This window comes from Prunus dulcis, chromosome 8 (genome assembly GCF_902201215.1).
Source record: "Prunus dulcis chromosome 8, ALMONDv2, whole genome shotgun sequence".
Lineage (NCBI taxonomy): Eukaryota > Viridiplantae > Streptophyta > Magnoliopsida > Rosales > Rosaceae > Prunus > Prunus dulcis.
In genome coordinates this window covers 19,332,695-19,350,292 of record NC_047657.1, presented here as the reverse complement: position 1 = coordinate 19,350,292, position 17,598 = coordinate 19,332,695, and the positions used below count along the sequence as shown (strand labels likewise).

The window sequence follows — 17,598 nt, the reverse complement described above, 5'->3', positions numbered from 1 at the left end:
GGCATGTCTCTTTTACTGTTCTGTTGTTGACATGTTGTGATGTTTACTGCCTGCCTTGGTGTTGGCGGCTTTGCAACTGGTGTCGAACATAAAAAGCAAGTCAAGTTAGAAAGAACTACTTGAGCACAACAAGACAATTGCCCGCATTTAGCATTTTGTTGATATTTTTAATTCAACAAGGTTCTGTTTCATTAACCGGCAGTGTAGATCAAACCTTCAGAAGTTCAAAAAAAAGAATAAATAAAACAGAAAAAGAATAAAGAAAACAAAAAAGGAATAAAGAAAACAAAAAAAGAAAAGATACTTTCGTACAATAAAGCATTTACATCCCTTCTGGCATATGGCTCTCACTATTTCTATGCCTATAAGGAGAGGATAGAGATTTCTTGGTTCCATTATTTGATAGTTTTTTGCTTACACTACCCATCTCTTTGATTCTTCTTCTCTTTGCCATTTATAGAAGTTCATAGGGACAGTGGGAGTTATATAATCAGGCAGGCATGGCCATCAAAGGGGATGTAGAGAGTGATTTGCAGGAGGGCATAAGAGAGCCACTGATGAGGGTAGAGAAGAACTTGGCTGATGGAGATGGATCAGCTGATGGAGGAAGCAGCAGAGGAGGGAATCCATGGATGGTTTACCTCAGCACATTTGTTGCAGTTTGTGGCTCTTATGAATTTGGATGCTGTGTAAGTGTTTATAGTTTTTTTAACTGATACAGAAAAACCATTGTGATCTCTGGACAGGCAAGTTCTGAAACTTTTGTATGGCTTCCAGGCAGGTTATTCGTCGCCTACTCAGTCTGCCATCAGGGAAGATCTCAGTTTATCATTAGCAGAGGTATGGAAGTGATTAGATCATCTATAACTGCTCTATTAATATTTCTATATGAGCTGTTCTTTGGACATATAATAAGTTCATGAGTAGAAATCTATACTTGTTCTACTGTATGACTGAGGGTTTGCATTCTCTGCTGTGCCATTGCTTTCAATCTCTGAGGTGGTATCAGTGTAATTTCAGCATGCTTTAGAAAATTTTCTTTCAACTGACTCGCTGGATGTTCCTTTAAATGCTAAAGGAAAACAGTTTTTTAATTTGATCTTGACAACTTTCAAACTGAAGTTTCTTTTCTCTTCCTGTGCATCTGTATTCTGTATGCAGTATTCAGTGTTTGGCTCCATTTTGACGCTTGGTGCAATGATAGGTGCTATCACAATTGGTCCCATCACTGATCTTCTTGGTCGAAAAGGGGTACAAATTGCGAAATGATGTTGATTATACAGGACACATCACTTATTCAGAAATTTTACTAACAGAATCTTCACTGTAAACTTGTATGCAGGCATTGAGAGTGTCGAGTGCTTTCTGTGTTGCAGGTTGGCTTGCTATTTACTTTTCCAAGGTTTGTATTATTTTATACTTGGGATTTCTCTGCGCCTATGCCTACTAAGCAAATATTTTCCTCAGATATATATATTTGCCTAATTCCTGTTCCGCATCTTATTACTTTTGAAGGAGGCTTGGTCTCTGGACATTGGCAGACTGGCAAACGGATACGGAATGGGAGCCTTTTCATACGTGGTTAGCTATTACCCTCCTTTATAACTTGAGTGTATGTTGAGACCACAAAATACATACAAGTACCTGTTTCAACACATGTTAATAACAAAGTTTGATGCAATATTGGGTGATGAAGGTGCCTGTTTTCATAGCTGAAATTGCTCCAAAAAATCTTCGAGGAAGACTAACTGCTATAAATCAGGTAAACCTGTAACAAGAAATGCAATCCTTGAAGCTTACTACTAACAACTAACAATCTTTTGCGACTTGCCTTTGATACTTTTTAGCAAGCAAATACAGATTACTTCAACAACAAACTATATGGATTTGGATCATATCTAACTTTGTTATTCATTCTGCAGTTAATGATCTGCTGTGGAGTGTCTGTTTCCTTCATTATTGGAGTACTAGTTAGTTGGAGGGCTTTAGCATTAATTGGTGATTTCTTAGACAAACTGTGCTTGTAGTTCGAGATTTAAAATAGACAATAATATCCCATACAATAGCAGAGGGCTCATTTGTGTGGTGACTGCAGGACTTATTCCCTGTGCTGTGAACATTTTCGGTCTCTTTTTCATTCCCGAGTCTCCAAGATGGCTGGTAAGAAACTACTTTTATTTAATTATTTCTACTGAGTTGATGGTAACATTCAACAAAATAAAGACATTATGATCTCCTCATGAATGCAGGCAAAGAAAGGACGCCATAAAGAGTTCGAAGTTGCACTGCAGAAACTTCGTGGGAAAGATGCTGACGTATCTCATGAAGCAGCAGAAATCCAGGTTCTTATCTCCGATTCCTGAACTCCTCTGAGCCCACATTGATGATTTCTTAGAGCATTGATGATTTCTTAGAGCATTTGGAAGATCAGATATGTTAAGACATACCATGTAAATACTTTGACAGGATTATATAGAAACTCTTGACCGGCTTCCTAAAGCCAAATTACTGGATTTGTTTCAAAGGAGATACTCACGCTCAGTCATTGTAATAGTTTCTCTCTACCATTTCCACAGTCAGTTTTACATTTCTTTGTGTTTGAGTTAACTTTCCGTTGATATTACACCTTTGTTTGATCAGATTGGAGTTGGGCTGATGGTCTGTCAACAATTTGGAGGAATCAATGGCGTCTGTTTCTATGTCAGTGATATTTTCGATCAAGCAGGTACAAAATAAAGAATAGCTTGGCATTCTGACACTACTACAATCTATGTTTTCAGTATCTACCGACAACTTCACTGCACCTTTCTGTAACTTGCTCTACAATTGAAATATAAATGTTCTATCTCAGGATTTTCTTCCAGCATTGGAACTATAACCTATGCTATTCTTCAGGTATTCCTACTGTGACATCTCTTGGAATCTCTTAATCTTGTCCATTAGATGCATCCTAAAGTGGTTCTGTTTTACAGGTTGTGGTTACTGGCATTGGTGCAGCAGTAATGGATAAAGCTGGAAGAAAGCCTCTAATTTTGGTAAACAAGGGCACAGACTTTAGTACTGAGAATCTGCTGAGACAAATTCCCATTTATATTCACAAGGTTTTAACTTTTTCCAATTTCTTTTCTAGGTTTCTGCATCAGGGGTGGTACTTGGCTGTCTTTTGACTGCAGTTTCATTCTTTCTGAAGGTGATCCCTCAATTTTTGACCCTAACTTCCCTTTGTCTAGGTTTATTATCCAACAATAATCTGAAAAAATCTCTGGGTGAACCAGGTTCATGAACTGGCACTCACAGCAACTCCCATACTTGCTGTAACCGGCATACTGGTAATGCATTAGCCTTGTCAAAACATTATCCATGCTTATCGATCTCTCTTAGCGTCAAATTTTCATTTATTCTCCTTGCATTGTTTAACAACTGGTTTCTGGATTCAGGTCTATATAGGATCCTTTTCAATAGGAATGGGAGCAGTTCCTTGGGTTGTGATGTCTGAGGTACATAAAATTGCAACATTTACTCGTCTAACTGTCCATAATGGATCTTGTCGTCGACGTAAACAAATTTCCATCTGCTGCAGATATTCCCTATAAATATTAAAGGGCAGGCTGGAAGCTTAGCAACGTTAGTGAACTGGTTTGGTGCATGGTTGTGTTCCTACACTTTCAACTATCTTATGAGTTGGAGCTCCTATGGTAAATACCTTTTCCTTTGTTATTGTAAAAACTGAAGAGTAAAATTGGAAAGCAATCTGATTATACATGGTAATAACTAGTTATATGTCTCTAATTGCAGGTACCTTCATTCTGTATGCAGCAATCAATGCTCTGGCTATATTGTTTGTGATTTTGATGGTACCTGAAACAAAGGGGAGAACCCTGGAACAAATCCAAGGAGCCATTAACAAATAGAGAATTCAAGCAAGAATTTTTCATTTAAAAAAAGAAAAAAAAAGAAAAAAAAAAGAAGAGAGCATTATTTGTGGTAATTCTCATTGAAATTTTTGGCAGCTCAATTCAGCAACTTGGTAGATGGAATCTTCGAAGATGCTTCAAAACCACAAGAATATTGCACTGCTTCTTCTTTTTTTTTTTTTTTTTTTTAAATTTTTTTTTTAAATAATTATAAATTAAATTTAAATAATAAAAAAATAGTTTAAATTGTTCGTACCTTTGTGTTTTATTTGTTGCAAGGAATGTATTAAAAAAAACTATTTTTTTTTTAGAAAAAAAGGGGAAAATATTGTCCGGAACAAAATTCGCCGGGAAAGGTAACAAAAGCTTATAAATCGGGACCTAGAAAGAAACACATCTTAAATCTTGTGTTTTGCTTGAACCCATTTCTGAAAAGTCTTCGGACAATGCTGATTTCCAATTGACACCAACTGGTCGTCTTCTAGATAAGTAAATGAATTTGTCTGTATCAAAAGGAAATGATGGACAAGGAGGCATTGATCAAGTCAAAACACTTATCTTAGAGCCTCTAAGTTAGAGGTATTGACCATTCATTTTTCTGACCCTTTTACTAGTTTTATGTGTGAGAGCACACAGATAGCATACTGGGCATGTTTTGATTCAATTCAAATCCTTTCTTTTGTCACAGAACCTGTAGGGGGAAGGCTTGCACTGATAGGAAGCACTCCCATCTGGAAAGAAGCTCTAACCGTTGCAATGTTAATAATAGAATCAACATCCACCTTTCATTTTACTTCTTGTGGTGTGATGTCCACAAGTTATAAGAGCTGATAGTTTACTTGTTTGTGATTTTCAGGAATGTTCATTCTGTATGCAGCATTCTTTGTGGTACTTCTCATTGACAACTTTGACAGCTCAAGCCTGCAACTTGTTAGATGGAATCCCGGTAAATGCTTCAAAACTGCAAGCATTTTGTATTACTATTTTTAGGATGGTTAAATTCATTCATGCCATAATTTAGGTGTTTCATTTGTTGCAAGGAATGTTTGCCATACATGACAATAACCAACAAATGGAGATCACTTCTACAAGCATTGTGATAAAAAGCCTTGAGAAGAAGTATAATCCGAGTTAATGCATAGCATTCCGAAATACAAGGCTCGGATTCGATCAAGCCACGATACATTTGGTGCTCATTTACAATCTAACAACATAACGGGCTAGATGTTTGATTAGAGTTTATACGGTCATTTTACGTAGATTTTGAACCTAACTATTCGCCAAGCCATCACAATTCAGCTATCATGCACAGACAGCATAATGAAAACGGATAGAAATGTTACAAAGCCTGGATTTTCATTTCTGATTAAAGGTTAAAAAGGAAAGGAAAAAAAGGATTATTATAAGCCTATACTGGCTGCAACTTTGGACAATGACTGCCGACCAAAGTCCTTCCTGTCTCGTCTCTCCAATTAGGGTCTTCTTTTTATCTTTGTAGTGATTGACCTTTAATCTAAGCCTCCTATAATACAAATCCTATAAATACTCCTCAAAATCTTCAAAGACATAGAAGAAACCGATTGCTTGTGACGTTTTCCAATTCTGTCAATACCTTTATGTGAAAGTGAGAGCATGTCATGCAAACGACAACGATTTATTCAATACGGCATATCACTATATATTGTCCTGTTTTACTGGACTGAACTGATGCTGCGATGCACTGCCTTGCGTTGTCAGCAAATATACAATTCGTAGCAATCTTGAGCAAGTCAAGTTTTAACCAATTGAGCACGAGAATTGCCTACTTTTGAGCTCCTTTGTTACAAATCCTAGAAAAATGAAAAAAACAATGACCGCAAAGGGGCAGCATTGACCAAACTTAGAAGTTTTAAAATAATAATTTAATCGAAAATTTAGAAAATTTACCACCCTTCTGGCATATTGTGCTCTCTATGTTTGCCTTCCATTATATCATATTTTCTTGCTTAAAGTACCCATCTGTTTGAATCATCTTCTCTTTGCAATTTATACAGATTCATAGACATACAGGGGAGTTATATATAATCAGGCAGACATGGCCGCCATCAAAGAGTATGCAAAGAATGATGCGCAGGAGGAGATAAGAGAGCCATTGGTGAGGGTGGATAATAACTTGGATGTTGGAGATGGATCAGGTCATGGAAGCACCAAAGGGGATCAATGGATGGTTTACCTCAGCACATTCGTTGCAGTTTGTGGCTCTTATGAATTTGGATGTGGTGTAAGAGTGCTTAGCATGCATTTAGCTTTTGATTGGCAGAGCAGAAAATTTGTGATCTTTGGACCGAAAATTTCGTTCAATTTTGTGTTGTTCTGACACTCTTTGTATGGCTTCCAGGTGGGCTATTCATCGCCTACTCAGTCTGCCATCAGGAAAGATCTCAATTTATCATTAGCACAGGTATATGAAGGTGACTAGGACACCTGTAACAATATTACTAACACAGCTATTTTAATGGATATGTAAATGCATGCATGGTATTAGGGTGGACTTTTAGATTCAAGAAAACAAAAACAAGATATAAAACTAATTCCTGAAATGAATTAGAGGTTGAAAATAAAATGGGAGAATACTATCAAGGAATTTGGTAAACATTCCGCATAATACTTTTGCTGGATTTTGTTTAAATGCTAAAGAACAACTAAAGTTTTTTTATACTCTCTTCTGTGCATTTGTGTGCAGTATTCAATGTTTGGCTCCATTTTGACATTTGGTGCAATGATAGGTGCTATCACAATTGGCCCCATCACAGATTTTCTTGGTCGAAAAGGGGTACGATTTGAGAAACTATGTTGAATTTATAGGACACGCCTTAATTGTGTTCATTGATATATTCACTATCTAACAATATCTAAACTGTAAACTTGTATGCAGGCCTTGAGAATGTCCTGTGTCTTTTGTGTTGCAGGTTGGCTTGCTATTTACTTTTCCAAGGTTCGTATTAACTGTACTTTCGAAATTTCTCTGTGCTTTTGCCTACTAAGCAAATACTCTCCTCATATATGTAACCATATTCATGTTCTACTGAAGGGGGCTTTGTCTCTGGACATTGGGAGACTGGCAACAGGGTACGGTAGCGGTGCCTTTTCATACATTGTGAGTTATTACCCTCTTCTCCTGCGAGACCAATATATCGTGGAAGTACCTTATATATGATATTTCAAGTTTTAACATATGTTATTAACCAAGTTTAATGCAATATTGGGCGGATAATAAGGTACCTGTTTTCATAGCTGAAATTGCACCTAAAAATCTTCGAGGAAGACTAACTGCTATAAACCAGGTAAACATGTAATCAGAAATGCAATCCTTGAAGCTAACTGGCAACAACCTCTATACCTATATGGGTTTTGATCATAACTAACTTTGCCTTTTGCTTATTATATAGTTAATGATTGTTACCGGAGTGTCTGTCTCCTTCATAATTGGGGTAGTAGTCAGTTGGAGGGCTTTAGCAATAATCGGTGAATTTCTTAGACAACCTGTGCTTTTAATTAGCATACCCTATGATCTCTAATACAGTGGCGGAGGCTCATCTGTGTGGTGATTGCAGGAATTGTTCCCTGCGCTGTGATCATTTTCGGTCTCTTTTTCATTCCTGAGTCTCCAAGATGGTTGGTAAGAAAGTACTTCTCCTTTTCTTTTTCTGTTTATCTGATGGTAACATTCAATAAAATGAAGACACAGATTATGACTCATCATCAGTGCAGGCAAAGACAGGACGCCAGAAAGATTTTGAAGTTGCACTGCAGAAACTTCGTGGCAAAGATGCTGACATATCTCACGAAGCAGCAGAAATCCAGGTTCTTATCTTCAACTTCTTAACTCATTTCCTAACCCACATTGATAATCTGATAGAGCATTTCGAAGATCATATGCGTCAAGGCATTTCATTTACTACCTTGACAGGAATATATAGCCTCTCTTGACCTGCTCCCTCAAGCCAAATTGCTGGATTTGTTTCAAAGAAGATACTTGCGCTCGGTCATTGTAATAACTTCTCTCTACACTATTTATTTGTACAGTCAGTTTTATCTCTCTTTCACTTTGAGTTAAACTTTCCTTATCAGATTGCAGTTGGGTTGATGGTCTGTCAACAATTGGGGGGAATCAATGGGGTCTGTTTCTATGTCAGCAATATTTTTGAGCAAGCAGGTATAAAACCCTACTAACTGAAAGAATAGCTTGACCATCTGACACTACTATATAATCTATGTTTCTAATATCTACAACTTTAGTGTATCTGTCTCTATCTCTTTCATCTTCCTGTCAGCAAACTGAATCACTCACTTAAAGCAGACTTGTTATACAATTGAAAGCTAACTACTCTATTATTTGAACTATCTCAGGCTTTTCTCCCAGACTTGGAACTATAACCTATGCTATTCTTCAGGTTCTAAATTCCTACGGTGACAGCTCTTGGAATCTTTTAATTTCTCCCCATTATGTTCATGTGGTTTTGTTTCACAGGTTGTGGTTACTGGCCTTGGCGCAGCGGTAATGGATAAAGCTGGAAGAAAGCCTCTAATTTTGGTAAACTAGTGCACACTTTTAGTTCTAATAATCTTCTGAGATAAACTCCTATTCATACTCGTTAAGTGTAACTTTTTCCAATTTATTCCAGGTTTCTGCATCAGGGTTGGTACTTGGCTGCGTCCTCATTGCCACTTCATTCTTTCTCAAGGTAATCGTCAAATGCTGACCCTAATATCTGTTTGTTAAGGTTTATCCAACAAAAGATAAGAAGAGAGCCCTTGTGAAACAGGTTCATGGATTGGCACTCAAGGCATCTCCCATCTTTGCGGTAGCCGGAATATTGGTTAGTAACTCATTAGCCTTTCTCAAAGCATACTCTCCATGCAGATCAGTTTCTTTTAAAATCGACTTGTGTCTTTTCTCTTTTCATTCTATAGTTAACAATTCATTTCTGCATTCAGATCTTTATAGGATCCTTTTCAATAGGAATGGGAGCAGTTCCTTGGGTTCTGATGTCGGAGGTATACAAAATCTGCTAGGTTTACTCATTTTATCCATCATGATTGTCTTGATCAAGTCACCAATCTAAAGAAAAATTATATCCTCTGCAGATATTCCCTATAAACATTAAAGGACAGGCTGGAAGCTTAACAACGTTAGTGAACTGGCTTGGTGCATGGTTGTGTTCCTACACTTTCAACTTTCTTATGAGTTGGAGCTCCTACGGTAAATAGACATCAACATTTTCTTCACTTATAAATAGAAATATTTAGCAGAGTAAACTTATTAAGCAAACAACTCTTCTATTTTGTGAAAGCTAAGTCCAAGTAATTTATAAGTTTACAAGTTATAAGAGCTATTCATTAATTTACTTGTGTGTCATTTTCAGGTACCTTCATTCTCTATGCAGTAGTAAATGTTCTGTCTGTGTTGTTCGTGATTGTGATAGTACCTGAAACAAAAGGGAAAACCCTGGAACAAATCCAAGGAGCCATTAACAAATAGATGATTAAGGAAGAACAAGAGAAGACATGAAGGGCACTCTTTGTGGGTATTTCTCATTGAAAATTTTGACAGCACAAACCAGGAACCTGGTACAAGGAAGAGGCTTCCACACCAGAAGAATTTTGTACTGTTATTTTTACAGATAATTAAATTGATACATACCAGAATTAGTGTTTATACAAACATAAACAAGAACCAACTAATACTTGGATTTAAGGTGAAAGTCTTTGTTTTTATGGCATTAAAGGTGAAAAGAGGGGTTTCTCACTAACACCACTATCAAAGTGTCATGAGATTTTGAACGTGAGACCACTAGTCTGCAAGTCAATGCCCTTTTTCTTTGGACTAAACCGTTGACAAAGGTGAAAGTTAAGTAGCCAATTGTGCCAATTGTATAAGTTTGCCAATGTATGTGTGCGCATATTTTACAATTTGTCTATTATAGGCTTGGGTTTCTGGAACATTATATTTCTCTTTATCTAGAACGGGCTCATTACTCTTTGGGCCACCTAAAAAATAAAAACCCAATTTCTCTGAACTTGAAGAATAAGAGATGACGATTTTAGGCCTGCGATTTGGGGCCAACCGGTTATCGACTAAAACCAAAATCCCCAAATAACAAAATCCCAATACCTAGTTCTTCACAAGTCGTCGCTAGCCATTTTACCTCTGTCAGATTAGTAGCAAGAGGGACAATGCACTACCATGCTTCCAATTTGTCCAATACAGGGTAACCGCTGGCTTCTACTTATGGAAAACGATGGGAAGAATATTTTCTGTCATTGTGCCTTTGTTTACAATATTACACATGTATATATGAAAAAGCTAGGAAAGGCTAAGGTTCCATTGGCCAGTCTAAGAGCTGATGGCCGACACACTAAAACCAGGAAAAAAACTATGCCCCTAAATTAAGGACGTGTAAAATAATCACTAAATCAATCACAGCTAGCAGCCACCAAGTTAACCTCACAGCTAGCAGCCACCCATACGTCCAATACTCCCCCTCAAGTTGGATCAAAGGGATTAATTGATCCAAGCTTGGACAGCAAGCGTTGAAACTGAGTGGAAGCAAGAGACTTGGTGAAAACATCAGCAAGTTGATCATGGCTCCGAGTGAAGGTGGTTTGAATTACCTTGGACTGAACTTGTTCACGAACATAGTGACAGTCAACTTCAATGTGTTTGGTCCGTTCATGGAACACGGGATTGGAGGCAATATGCATAGCTGCCTGATTGTCACAAAAAAGAGACATAGGTTTGTTGCTCAAAAAACCCAAGTCTGAGATAAGGCTCTTGAGCCAAATGAGTTCACATGCAGTAGAAGCCATGGCTCTATACTCAGCTTCAGCACTTGAGCGAGCAATTACATTTTGCTTTTTGCTCTTCCATGTCACGATGTTTCCTCCAACAAATGTGCAGTAGCCTATAGTGGATTTTCTATCAATAGCATTCCCTGCCCAGTCAGCATCGGTGTATGCCATGATTTGAGTATGACCATTGTTCTTCATGATAATTCCCCGACCAATGGAGCCCTTGAGGTATCTTAGAATCCTTTTAACAACATTTAAATGAGCCTCAGTGGGTGCATGCATGAATTGGCTTACAAGACTGACGGCGTAAGTTATAACCGGTCTAGTAATGGTCAGATATATAAGCTTACCCACCAGTCTTTGATAGTGACTTATATTGCTGAGAGGCTCTCCTTCCAAATCCAACTTCAATTTGCTATCAAGAGGTGTACAGGCCGGTTTGCAATCTATCATCTTCACTTCTTGAAGCAAGTCAATCACATACTTCCGTTGACTTAAAAACAGTCCCTTGGGAGAAGTAGCCATTTCAATCCCAAGGAAGTATTTTAACACTCCTAAGTCTTTAATAGCAAACTTCTGATGAAGAGAATGCTTAAGAGTGTTAATCTCATCAATATTATCACCTGTGATGATAATATCATCAACATAGATTAGAACAACTAATTTGCCAACTGATCCAGTTCGAACAAACAAGGATGAATCAGCATGACTTCTCTTGAAACCAAACTTTTCAAGTACAGAGCTCAGCTTGGCATACCAGGCACGGGGAGATTGTTTCAATCCATAAATGGATTTGTGAAGCTTGCAAACCATACCTGAATTCTGTGCTTGTGGATGACCAGGAGGTAATTGCATGTAAACTTCCTCTTCAAGGTCTCCATGCAAAAAAGCATTTTTTACATCCATTTGGTACAACGGCCACTCATGATTAATTGCAACAGATAACAAGACCCTCCCTGTACTCATCTTAGCCACAGGAGCAAATGTCTCCTTATAATCAACTCCAAACGTTTGAGTAAAACCGCGAGCCCCCAACCTTGCCTTGTGTCTTTCAATTGAGCCATCAGAATTAAATTTGGTTTTGTAGATCCACCTACTGCCTACCCCCTTCTTTCCCTTTGGAAGCTGGACTACACTCCAGGTTTTATTTTCATCCAAGGCCTTGAGTTCTTCTTCCATGGCTAGCCTCCAAACATCTTGAAGATTGGCTTCTTGAAAATTCCTTGGTTCACTTTCATTTGACAATTTACTGAGAAAAGCTGCATGGGAGTGAGAGACTTTGGAGTAATTTACAAACTTGTGAATTGGGTACCTTACATTGAACGTTACATAGTCTTGTAGCCTTGATGGTGGATGTCTATCTCGAGTTGGATTCCTCCGAGGTTGAGATGGGATCATAGTAGGTTCAGCTCCACTCTCTTCTATAGATGATGTGTCATTGTCATGAGGAACAACTTGTGCTTCGGAGGCTTCAGTTTCATCTCCAATAATCACGTTGTCAATATTGGTTGCATGAGAGTCACTGTTGTGAGGTACTGAATGAACACAATCACTTGTTTCGACTGGATTTGGTAATGGAAAGAAATCCAGTAAGTGCTCCCCCTGACGATTTTGATCTGATGGTTTGTTGAAATATGGTTTGATCTCATCAAACCTTACATCTCTTGAAACAAATAGCTTTCTGGAACATGGATTGTAACATTTGTAACCTTTTTGAGTGGAGGAGTAACCCATGAAAACACACTTAATTGCCTTGGGATCAAGCTTGTCTCGGTGATGGGATTGGATATGAGCATAACAAGTGCATCCAAAAATTCTCAGATGGGAAAGGTTAATTTTTTTGTTTTGCATGACCTCATATGGTGATTTTGAATCCAAAACCCGACTAGGCAGTCTGTTGATGAGGTAGGTAGCTGTAAGAACTCCTTGAGACCAAAACCTCTTAGGCACATTCATTTGTAACATTAGAGCTCTGGTTTTCTCAAGTAGATCCCTATTCTTCCTTTCGGCAATTCCATTTTGCTGAGGAGTACCTACACAACTTGTTTGATGTATAATGCCATGTGTGCTCAAATAGTTAGTCATATTTTTGGATGTATAATCAGTGCCATTATCAGACCTTAGTATGTGAATTTGAGACGAAAAATGGTTCATGACAAGATTATGAAAATTCTTGAAAGCATCCATGACTTCACTTTTGAATTTTAGGAGGTACAACCAAGTGACTCTTGAAAAATCATCAACAAAAGTAACTTAGTACCTATAACCATCAAAAGACTCTAGAGGTGCAGATCCCCAAACATCGGAGTGCACCATCTCAAAAAGCTTGCTAGCTCTAGATATGGAAGAATTAAATGGAAGTCTAGTAAATTTTGACAAATGACAGATTTCACATACAGGTGAGGATTTGCATAAACTAGGGAAGAAAGTAGACAAAAAAAAAAAATCTGAGGGATGTGCTAGATGTTGGTGCCACAACTGATGTTGTAGATTTGAACTGACTTGGAACCCCTTTGGAACATTAAGGTCATTTGAAAAATAGTACAGCCCATTTAGGTAGTGACCTTCACCAATCAGCTTCTTGATGGCTAGATCCTGAAAAACAACATTGTGAGGGGAGAAAATTGCACGACAGTTGAGAGAATTTGTAATCCTTCCTACGGACAACAATTGAAAAGGAAACGATGGAACATATAATGCTGTGAACTCAACACTATCTGAAATCAGTTTAACTTTCCCTCTACCTAGAATGGGTACACTTCTACCATTTGCTATAGAAACTAGTGATGGTTTAGTGTAGCTTTCAAAATTGTATAGCTTTGAATATTGATTTGTCATGTGATCAGTGGCACCTGAGTCTATAATCCAAAAATCATGAGAATGACTAACATTTAGAGCAGTTGAAAGAGCACACATAATACCTGGAACATCTCCTTGAGGTACACGATTAGACTCAGCTAAGAATCCTGCAAACTGCCCAAGGAGAGCAGTTTGATTTTCTCCCGTCAATACTTCGCTTGTGCTTCCTTTTTTGGTGTGAAGATAGGCTGAGAATTCATTTATCAAGTTAGCCGGATTGGCTGTGAAGTTCATCAGCCCATCAATTGATGTAGCAGCAGCAGCATGGTTTTTGGTTGTATGTGATCTGGTTTGTGAGCCCTTGTAGTCTCTTGAAGGCTTGTTCTCAAACTTTGGCTTCAACTCAGGGTGTAATATCCAGCATCGATCTATTAGATGTCCAATATTATTGCAGTGTAAACACTTCAGATCTGGCCTTTTTCCCTTGTACACTCTATCTCCAGATGACTTGTGGTTTGTCACAAAAGCTCTAGCCTCAGACACACTAGATTTGATGTCAACATTCATGACTTTCCTACGTACTTCTTCTCGCTGGACAGTAGTGCAAACACTTGCAAATGATGGAAGTTCGGGGTTCATTAGAATATGGCTTCTAAGATCTTCATATTCAGACCCCAAACTTGCAAGCAAATGAAAAATTTTGTCTTCCTCAGACCTTTTTAATAGTATGGCAGCATCGATAGTATGTGGTCGATACATATTTAGTTTGTTCCACATATTTTTCATGCAACCGAGATGATGAACAAAGGATTTATCACCTTGTTGGATACTTGCAAGATTCCTCTTAAGTTGGAACACTCGAGCTGCATTGTTTTGATTGCCATACATATCTTTGACTGCCTTCCAAAGGGAAAGAGAAGATTCTGAAAAGCTGAAGATCTCAGACAGCTTAGGATCCATGGAGTTAAGGAGCCACGACATGACCAGTTGGTCTTTGCACAGCCATGCTTCATACTCCGGAGACGAATCTTCAGGTGCCTCAATGGTTCCATTAACAAATCCGAGTTTGGATCTTCCTCCAAGGGCAAGAGTTACTGCTCTAGACCATGGAAGATAGTTAAACTCATTTAACAACACAGAGCACAGTCGCTGGTTTGGGTTGACTTCAGCTTCTGGAAAACTAGAAGGAGGTGCTGTGAAGCTTTCAGCTTCAGAGCCAAAAATATTATCTTCTGCCATTATTGAATGGCATGTACAGAAGAAACAAAGGAAAAAGAAATGGAGAATGGCCGGTTAAGGTTCCAGCTCTGATACCATATGGAAAACGATGGGAAGAATATTTTCTGTCATTGTGCCTTTGTTTACAATATTACACATGTATATATGAAAAAGCTAGGAAAGGCTAAGGTTCCATTGGCCAGTCTAAGAGCTGATGGCCGACACACTAAAACCAGGAAAAAACTATGCCCCTAAATTAAGGACGTGTAAAATAATCACTAAATCAATCACAGCTAGCAGCCACCAAGCTAACCTCACAGCTAGCAGCCACCCATACGTCCAATATACTCTAGGTTAATTGCGCATTTTATATTTCCCAGATATATCCAAGTGGTTTAATAATTGTTGTCTCTTTATAATTTTCCACAGATATAACTTGTAGAAAATCAAAATTTGTATCCTTTGTTCTTTCCATAATGTACAAGTTGATCTTTTTTCAATTTAATCCTTTTGGTGTGATTTGTGGCTTGATTTTGTTGTTCTATGTGAGCATTATATTTTCTTCATCATCGTGATTTTTGTGATTTGTGGCCTACAGTAGTGAAGAAAAAAACCAAGTGTCACCACCAAGGACAACCAATGTGATTGAAAGGGGAAATTGCTCGCCCTTGAGAGCTTTTGAGCGATGATCATATGAAGCGTGGTAAGGTAACTAATATACTTTTCAAATTAGAAGTACTCTTAAATTGTATTTGTTGAAGGTGATGATGATATATGGAGTTAAAATTTTATGTGTTTCTCATATGTGCTAAGTCTTGGGTTCCTTCTTTGGTTTACTGTTATTAGCTCAAGAATTTTGAGAAATTGGAGTTAATCCTTTGACTTATTTTTCTTTTCATAAATATTATGAGGTTTATTGCAGGTGAGCTATATACTTCTTAGTTTTCTAAGTTGTAATTAGGAAGTAATCTATGAGGGTTAGTAGAATGGGATATACTTCACTCTTTATGTAATCTAAGGGGATGGAAGCCATAAGATCACTAAATGATTTACGGTATGTTCAAGGGTCGATTTTTATGTAATAATTATCTAACATTGCACTCATAGGACCTGCATAAGAGATTAGTTTGGGATAGCCTTTCTGTTTATTTACGTTGTTATTAAAACGTCATAGCCAATGCTGGTAGAGGTTGGGAAATGATGTACTGGAATATAAACATAAATTCTGGTAGGGATTTTATAGCGTCTTTGAAAGTTTTGACTGCTTGCTTCTTCCGTTTGCCTTAATCTTCTTAAATCTAATTTATTTGTTGTGTTTCTCTATTTTTCTTGTAGTGTCGTAAAAGACGGTTAAGAGTGGCTGTAAAAATCATAGACAATGATGTTTTGATTATGGACAAAACTTCTGGTTTCGATACAGCTGTTGAAGAAGCACAATGGGCAGTAAATTCAACATATAATTGAGGTAAATTATCATGCTTATTGTTTCTTATGGTACTTATTCAAATCATTTTTACTGCTCATGCATGGATTTATGTTCATGTAAGTGGGTTTTGTTACTTTGAAGATTGATATCTCTTTTATTTGCTCATGTATTTATCATCTATATGGTTACTTTCCTTGATTAGTAGGAGGTGAAGTATTTGGCATCATTTTATCAGCATGAAATTACTTTTGGAGTTTACCTGACACTTTGGTATTTGTTGCAGTCTCGGATAATCGGTTACCTGCGGGCCTAATCCAACTATGTGGGGTGCCTCTGCCTAAGCCATGGAGAAGCGGGAAAATAGTTGTAATGTCTGCACAACATTGTATAAAATCCGAATGAATAGCATTAGTGAAATTTTGAACATTTTCATGTAATATTTGTGAACATGGAGAAAATGTATGCTCTTTCTAACTTTATAAATTCCTAAAATCACGTACTTTGTCAAAATATACATTCGTATTAACCTGTGGAAGAGACGAAATTAAAATTCAAAATCAACTTTTAGCGGCGGTTTTCTTAACCGCTTCTATAGATCCTTTTAGCAACGGTAAGCGACGACTAAAAGCATTGCCAAATCTATTTGCATATGGAATTAAAATTTCGTCACTAAATCCCATAAAACCGCCGCGAAATCTTGAAAATCGCTGTTAAATGTTTTAAACCGTCATTTAAAAATCTACTGGCTACTTTCTGCTGATGAGAGCCTTCCTCCTTTTCTTTTCCAGCTGAAATTCATTTTCCGGCTTATACTTGCCGAAATTTAGCAAGCTACAAATCCGAATTTCATTGCTATTTGTCCTATCAATATCTACAATCAATAGAGAGACTCGACCGTGTTAAGAAATAACTTGTAAATTTGCTCTTAATATCGTCTACAATCAACTTAGCATAGGTTTCATGAGTGTATAAAAAAAAAAACTTGAGTTTATCAGATTGCAACTGGGTTGATGGTCTGTCAACAATTGGGGGGAATCAATGGGGTCTATTTCTATGTCAGCATTTTACTAAAAGAATAGCTTGGCCATCTGACGCTACTATAATCTTTCTTTCTGATATGTACAACTTCCATGTATCTGTCTGTATCTTTCATCTTTCTGTGTGCAAACCGAATCACTCACTTAAAGCAGATAATCTTGTTCTACAATTGAAAGCTAAATACTATAGTGTTTGAACTATCTCAGGCTTTACTCCCAGACTTGGAACTATAACTATGCTATTCTTCAGGTTCTAAATTCCTACTATGACAGCTCTTTGAATCCTTATAGCAGCCGTAATGGATAAAGCTGGAAGAAAGCCTCTAATTTTGGTAAATTAGTGCACAGTTTAGTTCTAAGAATCTTCTGAGAT

The 17,598-nt window shown here is 37.5% G+C and overlaps 2 protein-coding genes and 1 long non-coding RNA gene across 5 annotated transcripts; all 3 read left to right on the top strand.

Moving 5' to 3' along the window:
- Positions 1–280: 280 nt before the first annotated feature.
- On the top strand, positions 281–3,951 carry LOC117638799 (sugar transporter ERD6-like 7). 2 transcript variants are annotated; one of them, XM_034373920.1, is made up of 18 exons: positions 289–689; positions 778–840; positions 1,162–1,251; positions 1,343–1,402; positions 1,516–1,581; positions 1,697–1,762; positions 1,923–1,998; positions 2,096–2,160; positions 2,250–2,342; positions 2,467–2,547; positions 2,641–2,725; positions 2,852–2,895; positions 2,973–3,035; positions 3,131–3,190; positions 3,276–3,329; positions 3,438–3,497; positions 3,581–3,695; positions 3,796–3,951. In XM_034373920.1, exons 1-18 carry the CDS (start codon positions 501–503, stop codon positions 3,909–3,911), a joined length of 1,446 nt encoding a protein of 481 aa, XP_034229811.1. In that variant the 5' UTR covers positions 289–500; the 3' UTR covers positions 3,912–3,951. The 2 variants fall into 2 exon arrangements, with proteins under 2 accessions (XP_034229812.1, XP_034229811.1); XM_034373921.1 differs by lacking the exons at positions 3,131–3,190; positions 3,438–3,497; positions 3,581–3,695; positions 3,796–3,951 and having other exon boundaries at positions 281–689; positions 2,973–3,101; positions 3,231–3,323.
- Positions 3,952–4,223: 272 nt separating this feature from the next.
- On the top strand, positions 4,224–9,787 carry LOC117638798 (sugar transporter ERD6-like 7). Of its 2 annotated transcripts, XM_034373918.1 has the most exons (21): positions 4,224–4,493; positions 4,603–4,672; positions 4,771–4,860; positions 5,948–6,174; positions 6,292–6,354; positions 6,637–6,726; positions 6,829–6,888; positions 6,985–7,050; positions 7,172–7,237; positions 7,343–7,418; positions 7,508–7,572; positions 7,665–7,757; positions 7,864–7,944; positions 8,025–8,109; positions 8,304–8,347; positions 8,425–8,487; positions 8,579–8,638; positions 8,720–8,773; positions 8,892–8,951; positions 9,042–9,156; positions 9,320–9,784. In XM_034373918.1, exons 4-21 carry the CDS (start codon positions 5,989–5,991, stop codon positions 9,433–9,435), a joined length of 1,443 nt encoding a protein of 480 aa, XP_034229809.1. In that variant the 5' UTR covers positions 4,224–4,493; positions 4,603–4,672; positions 4,771–4,860; positions 5,948–5,988; the 3' UTR covers positions 9,436–9,784. The 2 variants fall into 2 exon arrangements, with proteins under 2 accessions (XP_034229809.1, XP_034229810.1); XM_034373919.1 differs by lacking the exons at positions 4,224–4,493; positions 4,603–4,672; positions 4,771–4,860 and having other exon boundaries at positions 6,151–6,174; positions 6,292–6,364; positions 9,320–9,787.
- Positions 9,788–10,052: 265 nt separating this feature from the next.
- Positions 10,053–16,671, top strand: LOC117637991. Its single transcript, XR_004587249.1, has 4 exons — positions 10,053–10,165; positions 15,361–15,470; positions 16,098–16,227; positions 16,472–16,671. It is a non-coding gene; the product is annotated as an uncharacterized LOC117637991 (long non-coding RNA).
- Positions 16,672–17,598: the final 927 nt, after the last annotated feature.

Excerpts from the sequence above, each read along its gene's own strand:
- LOC117638799 (XM_034373920.1), top strand. The coding sequence starts at position 501 with ATGGCCATCAAAGGGGATGTAGAGAGTGATTTGCAGGAGGGCATAAGA. Across the intron at positions 1,252-1,342 it reads ATCTTCTTGGTCGAAAAGGG|GCATTGAGAGTGTCGAGTGC; the intron begins GTACAAATTGCG and ends ACTTGTATGCAG. Across the intron at positions 2,343-2,466 it reads ATGAAGCAGCAGAAATCCAG|GATTATATAGAAACTCTTGA; the intron begins GTTCTTATCTCC and ends ATACTTTGACAG.
- LOC117638798 (XM_034373918.1), top strand. The coding sequence starts at position 5,989 with ATGGCCGCCATCAAAGAGTATGCAAAGAATGATGCGCAGGAGGAGATA. Across the intron at positions 6,175-6,291 it reads CTTATGAATTTGGATGTGGT|GTGGGCTATTCATCGCCTAC; the intron begins GTAAGAGTGCTT and ends TATGGCTTCCAG. Across the intron at positions 7,419-7,507 it reads GAGGGCTTTAGCAATAATCG|GAATTGTTCCCTGCGCTGTG; the intron begins GTGAATTTCTTA and ends TGGTGATTGCAG.